The 10,737-nt window shown below is 39.2% G+C and overlaps 2 protein-coding genes and 1 long non-coding RNA gene across 4 annotated transcripts; 1 reads left to right on the top strand and 2 right to left on the bottom strand.

Moving 5' to 3' along the window:
- LOC107633314 (disease resistance protein RGA2-like) lies at positions 3,383-3,988 on the bottom strand. The gene has a single exon (XM_021117335.1). The coding sequence runs from the start codon at positions 3,986-3,988 to the stop codon at positions 3,383-3,385; it is 606 nt and encodes a 201-aa protein (XP_020972994.1).
- Positions 4,549-6,545, bottom strand: LOC107630623. 2 transcript variants are annotated; one of them, XR_002359475.1, is made up of 4 exons: positions 6,160-6,544; positions 5,551-6,089; positions 5,240-5,444; positions 4,549-4,949 (listed from the first exon to the last, which is right to left on the bottom strand). It is a non-coding gene; the product is annotated as an uncharacterized LOC107630623 (long non-coding RNA). The 2 variants fall into 2 exon arrangements; XR_002359474.1 differs by lacking the exon at positions 4,549-4,949 and having other exon boundaries at positions 5,055-5,444; positions 6,160-6,545.
- Positions 7,284-10,447, top strand: LOC107633312 (RINT1-like protein MAG2). The gene is made up of 5 exons (XM_016336953.2): positions 7,284-8,134; positions 8,883-9,212; positions 9,313-9,414; positions 9,662-9,762; positions 9,848-10,447. The coding sequence occupies exons 2-5, from the start codon at positions 8,951-8,953 to the stop codon at positions 10,445-10,447; spliced, it is 1,065 nt and encodes a 354-aa protein (XP_016192439.1). The 5' UTR covers positions 7,284-8,134; positions 8,883-8,950.

Raw genomic sequence — 10,737 nt, 5'->3', positions numbered from 1 at the left:
GATACATCCGACTTTTAAAGTTGCTCAGATGATGCTTTGGATCGGTGGTTCCATCGTAGAGGTCCATATCGGGGCTTCTAAAGTTTCTCGGAACTTTTGCCCTCATTATGTCCTCGCTAAACGGATCTTTCTCTCCTAAGGGAGAATCTTCTCTATCGCCTTGGGAATTCCGACCCTTGAGGGAGGATTCTAACTTTAAGAGTTTTCTTTCTAACTCTTTTCGTCGCTCCATCTCCTCTTTTAGGTTCTTTTCAGCTTCCCTTTGTCGTTCCCGCTCCTGCTCTAGCTGCTCGAGGCGGCTATGAATTAGCCCCATAAGCTCACTAGCGAGAGGGGGTCCTTCTTTTTCTGACTCGCGCCCCTCCGAGGAGTTTGCCTTCGGATTTTTGATTCCGGAAGTACCTTCCTTATTTTGATCATTAGCTTCCTGGTGGAGGTTCTGATCTGCTTCATTGTTTCCGGTGTTCAAATTCTCTTGATCAGAATCTGTCTCCACATGACCTTCTTCAGGGGATCTTTCCGCCATCACTGGTCAATCTCTCGGGTCCCCGGCAACGGCGCCAATGTTACGGTGGGTAACCGGAGATTAGTGGGCCGGATGACGTTGGTTGACCCAAACGTGTGAGGGAGGTGGCCAGCTGGTGCACCTGAAACTCGGTGTTCCTCCGTTCGACTTGTGCGTCTGGAAGAATGGGGGGTGGTACCTGCAATGACACTCCAATGCCTAAGTTAGCAAGAGTGTGAGCAAGTTGAGAAAGTATTGGGACTTAGTGATACCTGAGGGATGTCAGGGTATTTATAGTGGTGAACCAATAACCACCGCTGAAGTAGTGCCACCTTTTTAGGTGGATAACCGTTCCCATATCTTAGGGAGGTTAAGATATGGCTCTATGAAGTGGTTAGAGAGTTTCTAGGGGCGGTTACTCATTCGAATGAGTGTTATCTGCCAGCTAACCCTCGTATCCGACTTCTTTGGAGTAGGTCGTGTTCAGTACCGACTTCTGGGGATGAAGGCTGGTACTGGGGGAGGGCCAACCCCTTTGGGTTGGGCTTCTTTGCTTGGATCCTGGGTCCTATTTATTGGGCCAGGGTATGAACAGGTAGATTCTGTATTTACTATTTAGAATTTATAAACAAATTCAAATTTAAATATGGATATTAATTTTTTATAATAAGTATATTTTTTTTTATAAATAAGTATATCATAAATTTTTAACATAAATTTATTAAGACTCAGATTTTATCGGTCTAGACTCGATTTTAGTGTAATTCAAAAATAGCATGATTTTACCAAATTTAAAATCGGTAAGAATCTCAAAAATAAATCCGATCATTATTTAAGATCGAATTTAGATTAAGACAAACCAAATTTCATTCTACCATATACACCCCTAATTACGCATTAACTATCCATTTTTATAGTCAGTCTCATTGAGTCATTGGATCTATATATCATATCTTCTCACCCCTGCTATATACTCTATTAATTTAAATTGCTTTCATTTTTACATTATATCTTATCAAATATATGCTACTTTCTTATGTTTATTTATTATATGAAATCATATCTCAAGCATCTTATTAGTTTTTTAAGAAGTAAATATTAAATAATTAAATATTTTGAACAAAAAATAGTCACTTGTTAAATGTTGTGGGACAAAAAGTTTTCAACAAAGGGATCAACAAAAGAATTATTAATTATCATGTTGATTTAATACTTCATTCGAATCTTTAGATATTTATGAATTTTGACAATGACCATTCAGGGTTTACTAAAATATATTTTTATGAAATAAAAAAATATATGCCATAGAGCATAGGCAGAATTCTAATGGATTTTGAATTTTAGAACTAAAAGCTTAAATTTTATTTCCAATTATGCGACAACTTTAAGAATTTAACCATCTTGATGCAGTTGGTACCTATGTGTTGTAAATGAAGTGGGTGGGATTCTTATAATTAGGCTTATCACTAGTTCCAATAAGCAACTATTTTTGTCAAATCACACTAAATTTAACTTTGTGCTACTTTGATGCATTCTGTCACAATTCAAAATCTACCTCCTCATCCTCACCCTAAATCTATTTCTCTTTAGGTTCTTGTTCATCTATTACCTATCCAGTTTTATTGAAAAATAGTTAGTTGCAGGTTGCCTTTTTTTCAATTCAGCTCTGTTGAAAACTTCATAACCATATAAATATGATACAAGGAAATATAACAACCACATACCTGCCTTCACTTCAGTCATAAAAAGTTAGGTACTTCAAAGAAAGAGATACAAAATAACTGTCCAATACAGATTCCTTCACCAACCTTTACAAACTAATCTAAGTACCACTTAGACTAATAATCATAAATAATAAAAAATAGGACCACATATTCAAAATATAAAGTTCCAACATAGTATATTGTCTCAAAAGGTCAATGCAAAACACACACCAGAGCCACTTTGCTTGAGGGGCAGAATATGAGAAGGTAGTACTTCAATGCAAAACTAACAGCAAAACACTTCTTCAAATATGTGAACTTGAATATGAAAGGTCAAGAAAGTTGGGAATCTTAATAGAACCGGAAAACTACTTTCTTCTTCAAGGGTGATTTGCATGCACTCATGCCTACGCTGCAACCTCAGCTTCAATGAAAAAAAATGAAGAGATGTCTCAGTATGATTGAACATAGAATTTTCAGGTTGTGGAAAAAGCCAAACAGTATCTTGCTACAAATGGATGCAAGTTTTATGAACAACGTTGAAGTTCAATTTTGCCATAATTGGTCATATTAAAGAGGGTTATATGCGAGTGGAAACACAAAACTTACTCTCAAAGCACCCATGAGATCATCAATATCCCAAAACTTACTCTTCAACACATCGAGCCACTGTTTTTCATCCTTTTCATTGCGAAAAAGACTTCCAAGAACTCTAGCTGCCAGAGGAGAACCTACACATTTTTTCACGATTTTTTTGCCCATCTCCGCCAACTCTTCATGCTCCTTGTTGGCTGCACCAAATGCATAGTGTGTGAACAATAACCAATTGTCGTCCTTAGACAAAGGCTGCAAGTCATGCGTAGAGCATGCTCCCATGACGGATGCAACTTTTTGATCTCGCGTAGCGGCCAAAATTGAGACACCTTTGGTTCCGCTACAATGCAACACAGACTTTTAGTCCTCCCATTTGACATTGTCCCACACATCATCTAGAACAAGCAAATACCGTTTGCCCAGCAACACTTGTTGAATTTTTTGCATTGCTTCTAAAGTTGAGAGGTTTAGGTTCACTCCAGTGGAGGATTCTACAATGGACTGTAGAATTCTCATGATATTGAAGTTTGTGGAAACACAAACCCAAATTCTCAAATCAAAATGCTGGATCACCCTCTCATCATTGAAGACCCATCGAGCAAGTGTTGTTTTTCCAAGTCCCGCCATGCCAACAATGGGATACAGAGAGGCCATCAATGCTACTGGCGTGCTTTGTAAGAAACTCTACAATCTTCTGTTTATCTTCGTCTCTTCCATACATCTGGTGCTCAGTGATGGCAGAACTAGTTTGCCGCAGATCATCATCTTCTTGTTGCCTCTGTCTGACTCCCAGAGGCAGCTGAAACCTTCTCCTATCATCATCAATACGCTGGAACCTCTCGACCATGTCTTCCATCCTCTTGCTGATAGCATGACGAAACAAAATAGTCTTGGGATGGAAGCAGGCTAACCACCCTTCACTTTTAAGACGGTTGGATTCCATTGAACATTCTTCCAAGATATCTTCCAACACATATGCAGCATCGGAAAGCTTCTTCAGCCAGTCCTTCATGGCATGGCTTGTAAATTGCTCCCCTGCAGCATCTTGGAACAATGCACGGATTGCCTCGAGATTATCAGACAGCTCTTGGATCTGTGAGTCAACACCCGAAAGTGCTGCAATCTCATTCTTGACAAAAGTGTTCAAGTTTCCAATGAGAATTCCAAGCAAAGCATCAGTTGCCATTTTCAGAGATTAAAGCAAGAATTTGTGAGTTTAGAGAGGGTAGTTTGGATTGCAAATTCACAGGTTTGCACAAAGAGGACGACACCACTCTCAATGTATTCTCAACTCAAATCCATCATTGCTTTTCAGATAATCAACCATAAAAAATTGTGCGATCAAAAATTGATTATTTTCTTTCGTGTTTGTTTACTGTCTCTTCAAAGCGCATGAATTTTTGCATTATCAGATTAGTGTTTGTGATAGTTTCTGTGTTTTTGGTAGTCAATATAATTGGTACTGCCTTATTTTTCTATTCTTTGACTTTATGTCTACCCTCTTTCAGTGTGAGATACTGATACACTACTCAAGTCTTTGAATTCTTATGTATTGTAGGCCAAATCTACTTACATGAAATGCAACTCAGTTTGCTAGCTAAGTTTAACTTAGTTTACTCTTTCTATTGGTTTGGTGGAAACATTCATCAATATTCCAACTTCTGAATCATTGTGACTATTTTAATAGTAGTAAGAATGAAACCAACAAATAAAGATGCAAACCTTGGTATCTTCTTGTTAAGAATCATGGCTAATCATCATAGAAAATGATAGGTTATGGTTATGAAAGGAAATTAGGAAAACAAAGAAAACTTCTATATAATTGATCAGTCTGAAATGTATACGACTGGATGAGCCTACAAACTTTATACATAATGATAGAATCAATCTAATACTAACCTAGAAAACTAAATTAGATATATGTCAATCACAAGAGCCGACTTTGCTTATTAAGGGGGAGAATATGATAGGTAGGCGATGCTTTTGTATCGTACAGCCAAATGCTACTCCAAATATGTGCACTTCCAGATCCAATAAAGTCATGTTGGAATCTTGATAGAGGAAAAAGGTTTTACTTATGGTCTACATACTATATCTGTCATATCAGTAAGATGGTATAGCTTTTCATTTTGCCCTTTCTTTTTATTCTATATAAGAAAGAAGATTTATTCTAAGATATCCTAACCAAACAATAACATAATCCATCAACTTATAACTCGATCACAAATAATATCAGGGAACGGAAATTCGAGTCATGCAATTTAGTAAATCTATTTAGCTCGACCATTCTTAGACTTATCTAAAACAAGAATGCATAGTAATTAAGTCACTCATTTGGCATTTACTGGAATAGATAAACATTTCTTCAAGATTAAAAAAAATAAAAAATAAAAAGTAAAAATTGAAAGAGTTATGTTACTCAATGGCCAATGCTAACCATTGTTTCAGTGGCTGGTCGCCTCGTCCACAAGTAAAATTCTTTATGTTGCAGAACATGGCAATGACATGTGCAAATATTGGTTCCATCTATTTGCTTTTCACTCAGAGCTGATCAACCATTCTGTCAAATTCGTAATCTGGAGTGAGATAATAACTCTGATCTCTGGTTGACTTCCTTGGATTCCATTTAGTACTGATTTTATCTGCAAAAAGGATTTGAAATATCGTTCAAAAGATAGGATATTATTTTACAAGGACAGATGCGACAAATCAATGGAAAACGAAGAAAGGAAACAAAGATGAATTTACCACAAAATGTCTCTTACTGCATTGCAACCAATTCGAAATGTGGGATGTGAGCAATGTTTTGCCAGTCTTCCCCAGCTTCTCTCTTGCATTGCTTTGCAAGCTTCGGGCACTCATTAATGTATAGCTTATGCAAGTTGGTCAGGTGCCGAAAGCCACTGGGCAGTGACCTTAACTCAGGACACAAACCAATGTGTAACTGTGGAAGAGAAGCCATGTCCCAACCACTCTGGCAATGAATCTACATCATATAGAGTCAAAATTTGGAGGGAAGGGATGTATTGTAACCCTTCTGGTATGATAGGGTTATTGTCCTCACCAAATATTGTAACATCAAGAAGGGAAGTTAGCTGATTCATGCTACTTGGCAGAGCTACCAGCTCTGGACAAGCCCAAATCTCAAGGCGCTCAAGATGCATTAGGTGCCTCATACCTTCTGTCAAGGAATTTAATCTATCACAGCACATAATCTTCAAAATTCGAAGAGAACTCAGACCTTGCAACACATTCTCTGAAAGAGACTCAAGTTCATCTAGTAATACCTTTTCATAGAAATATTCAATTCTTAGGGTCTTAAAATCGGTTCAGGGAAGGAAGCAATGCCCTTATTACCATTATAATCAAATACAGACCTCAATCCTTGAATTTGAAGTTGTGAAACAGATCGAAAGGTGAGGCAATTTTAATTTGGGGACACATGAGATGCTTAATTCAGAAAGAAGTGGGAGCATCTCTGCTAGTCTGCTCTTTCATCTCTCAGCATCCTCTCCAAATTTGGCAACCGGAACAAAGTCAGCTTCTTCAAGGACTTAAAAGCCTTTTCCTCTGCACCCTCTACAATAGTCTCTAATGCCTGGTGTCTACCATAAATTCTCTGCTCCGTGATGAGAGAACTCGTCTGGCGCCATTCCTCATCTTCTTGAAGCCTCTCTACAACCCCTGGCTGCAACTCAAACCTTCTTCTTTCTTCATCAATCTGGCAGAACCTATCTCCAATAACTTTCATCCTCTTATCAATATCAAACTAAACAAAATCATCTCTGGATTGAAACAAGAAAACAATTTCCGTGCGGGATTTGCTGAGCGTTAAATTTTATTGAACACTCATCCAGCAAATCGTCGATCACGTGGGCTGCATCAGAGAGCTTGTTCAACTAATCCTTAACGGCGTGGCTCGTATCTGCTTCTCTTCAGCATCTTGAATTACAGCATGGATTGCAGTGAGATTACTGGATAGTTCTTGGATCTGCGATTGAACACCATAGAAGGTTGCGAGCTGGTCCCGCAGAAAAGTGTGCAAGTTTTCAACGACAATTCCAAGTAGAGCATCGGCCATTTGCAGATATGAGAGCTACACTGCAACGAGAGAGAGAGAGAGAGAGAGATCCGTAATTTGGTTTGGTTTGGTTATGCACTGAAGATTTCAATGGAGAACGTCATCCATGGTAACACGTAAACGGTGGCTGCAGGTAAAAACGCGCCACTCATTTTGGTACCGTTTGATAGTAATTTTTCATTTTTTTCTAAGTAGAAATTTGACTTTGACAAACACCAGAATCTTTTTTTTTTTTGGTCAAACAAACACCAGAATCTAAAGATGAAGATTTGGAGTTCACCTTTTTTTTTTTGGTCTTGGGCTAAGCCCAAAAACCCTACCCGAACCCACTACCCCAACCCGCCCGAACCAAACCCCAAATTGATTTTTCCTCTCTCAGAATTTTGAACCTTAGCGCCGAGAAGCTCTTTCCATGGCCACCAGCCCACCATGCAATGACTATGGTTAACCCTCTTTCCAGCCTCTTTCCAGTTGATCCTCGGGTCTGAATTCAAGTCGCGAATCGGTTGATGAGATCCGAATCAGGTCTCTCTGCTGGCATCACCTCGGCAAGAAGTTCCGCCTCAGAGGTTAACGAGATAGATTCTGGTGAAGTCCTATCGCCGGTCAATGTTCTTCTTTCGCCGGGGAACACCATTAAATCTTCCAACCAAGCTTCGTACCCTTCCTTGTTGCTGACTTGCTGCTTCAATCTTTGCCTGGTCCATCCCGTGCACGCCATTGTTCGACAGACCTTGCGCGGACAGCTTGATCACTCCCTGACCACCGCAATGTTCCTCTTACCTTCACAACCTCCTTCATTCCTTGGATCTTAAATGAATGAATTTCATGCTGTACTCTCCATTCAATGGCGCCGTTCTCATTAACGTCTCATCGCAGAGCGTAAGGGAAATGATTCGGTACATATACAGAAACCGCTCAGACGTGAACCGGAAGCAAACTGCCGAACCAGACGGGAATCGGACGGCCGAATCTGAACTGGAACCGGCCAGTTCAAACTAAACGACGCCGTTTCGCGAGACTTAAAAAAAAAAAAAGAAAAAAAAAAACCTCGCTCAGCTTCGTCCTCCCCATAGCCCCTTCCTGATTCAGCAAACAAAGCCTCTCAAAGCAAAATAAGCATCTCAAAGGCTCAAACGGCCACCCGTCGTCTTCGTCTAGCAGCTTCGTCGTCGTAGCCGTCGCCTTCGTCGCGCCACCATCTCAAAGTGTCTGATTCCTCTCGTGCGGAACAGATCCACAGTGTGTGAGGTCGCGTTTTGCTCAATTGAATTTCTTAGATCTAAACTCTCAATGTACAGTTCTATTACTTCTTCTACTGCATCTCTGATTTTTGAATTTTGGCATGAAGTTTTTTAGTTGTTGCGGTTGGTTCTGTTGTTGCCGAATCTGTGTTGCTGCTCCATTGTAATTACTAATTTGCAATCATATAATTTTTGTTGTTGTTGATTTTGAATTTGAAATTGTGGTTGACGATTGCTAAATTGTTGCTTGATTCTGGGAAGATTGAACGCATATCTGGTTGTTAGCGATGATTTAACCATCTTCGAGCTTTCCTTTCCATAACTTAAATCATTTAATGGTTAGATATGCTCCTGTGCTGTTCTGAAATGGGTATTCTTGGTGTTGATTGAATCATTAAATGATTAGTTCACTGCTGTGTTTTTTTCTGGGTTAATTTTTGGAAAAAAATTGTTGATCTTTTTTAAAATTGTACTGAAATCTTGTTAAAATTGTGATAAGCTGAAAACCTTGTTAATGTTTATTGAAATTATAATGAAAATTTTGTTAAAAGTTTGTCACAACTTCTATTGTTAGAGAAGAAATAAATTTTGTCATCTTTGTTTTTAATAAATAAATAGATTAATTAAATTAAATCAATTAACTAGATAAGATGATCGAATAAAGTTATATTAGATTTTGATTGATGTAGAACTTTAAATTTAAAAGACATTTTAAAATTTGTATTGGATTATAATTACACACAATCTCTCATCAGAATCTGACACCGGAGAACAACTGCACGCCAAGAAACTTCCATCCAGAACCTTCGAGATTTCATTGTTCATGGACTCGCTGCCTGCACCCTCTCACCTCTCTCCCTCCGCACTCTCCTTCCTCGACGGCAAGTTCCACACCAAAGATGCCCTCTCGGAAGCTTCGACACTCGTTGCCGAGCTACAGACTCAGTGCTCCGAGTTGGATCGGTCTCTGAACGAGTCCACTCGCCGACTAGGAGAGGGTCTCTCAGCTTACACTTCGTTCTCGGGCGACGTCAACAACCGCCTCAGTGCCCTTGCCTCCACTTGCTCTTCCAACGCCGTGCCAGGTTCGGTCCATTGATCTTTCTCTTTTATTTGGGTTTAACTGTAGGGTTTTTGTGGTGTTTTGAATTTTGCGAAATTGAATTGGTTTGTTGTTGGGTGGAGATGGAGGAAGAGGCGAAGAGGGTGATGGCAAGGGTTTCAGAGAGGAACTTGCGGCTTTGGCGAAGGAAGTTGCCAGGTTGGAGAATGTTCGTGTTTATGCAGGTTGGTTATCAGTATTATTTTTTGGTTTTCAATTATCACCGTCAGAAGAGCATGAATTGGATGGAATACTTATGTTGTGGTTACTTTTGTGAAATGGATTTGTGGTTCTCAAATATATGTTGGTTTGCTTAGGCTGATTTCTTAGATATCATACTGGTCATACTTGTTGAATAATGCTGCTTATTTCAGTATACGGCTAGTGCAACTTTTCTTTGGTATATTAATACTCTGACACTGCTTCTTACAGAAACAGCGCTGAAACTTAATACTTTGATTGGTGATATTGAAGATGCTGTATCAAATACCATGAACAAACACCTGAGGAAGCCTTCTAGTCAGAATTCAGAAGTGAGAAATCTTTCTTATCATGGACCCCAATATCCATTGGGAACTATTGCATCATTACATCGTTGATGTCGGCTAAATGTTGCAGGAACTGCGTCTGGTTGCTATAAACATGCTAAAAACAACAGAAGGACTATTGACCTCAATTACAAAGACACAGCCTCAGTGGAAGCGTCTTTTATCAGCAGCTGATCATAGAGTAGATCGAGCTCTAGCTATCTTAAGACCCCAGGCAATTGCTGATCATCAAGCACTTCTTGCTTCCCTTGGATGGCCCCCACCTCTTTCTTCTTTGGCTTCTGCAAATCAAGGACTGAATCCTCTACTGCGTATGCAAGCAGATGTTAGACTCAAGTACTCTGGAAATTTTCTTGCTTTATGCAACCTACAAGAGTTGCAAAGGCAAAGAAAATGTAGACAGCTTGAGGGCCATGATAGGGAGGTTGCTCTGCGACAACCACTTTGGGTAATTGAAGAGCTTGCGAATCCCTTGTCATTGGCTTCCCAGCGACATTTCTCAAAATGGATTGATAAACCAGAATTTATATTTACGCTTGTATATAAGATCACAAGCGATTATGTTGATTCAATGGATGAAATGTTGCAGCCTTTGATTGATGAAGCAAAAGTAGTTGGCTATAGTTGCAGAGAAGAATGGATTTCAGCAATGGTTACTTCCTTTGATTGATGATATTAACAGTTCCTCCGTTGCCTCCTCCCTCCACGTCCGCCCCATGGCTCATGGCTTCTCCGGCTGTCCCCCTGTCCTTGAAATCGTCGTCGCCTTAGGGATCGTATGACGGTGAGAGAGAGGGGTATGGATTGTTGGATGTTGGAGGTGGATAGGTTAATGTGAGAGAGAAGAGAAAGGTTTTTATAGGTTTTAATTAGGTTTACTTAATCAATTTTAAATTTTTTAAATTTTGAATTTAAAAAATTTAAAATTAATTATTAATATAAATTAATGTGATTTTGTTT

Source organism: Arachis ipaensis, chromosome B03 (assembly GCF_000816755.2).
Source record: "Arachis ipaensis cultivar K30076 chromosome B03, Araip1.1, whole genome shotgun sequence".
NCBI lineage: Eukaryota > Viridiplantae > Streptophyta > Magnoliopsida > Fabales > Fabaceae > Arachis > Arachis ipaensis.
The sequence above is the reverse complement of the archived record's forward strand: the minus strand, read 5'-3'. Positions and strand labels throughout refer to the sequence as shown.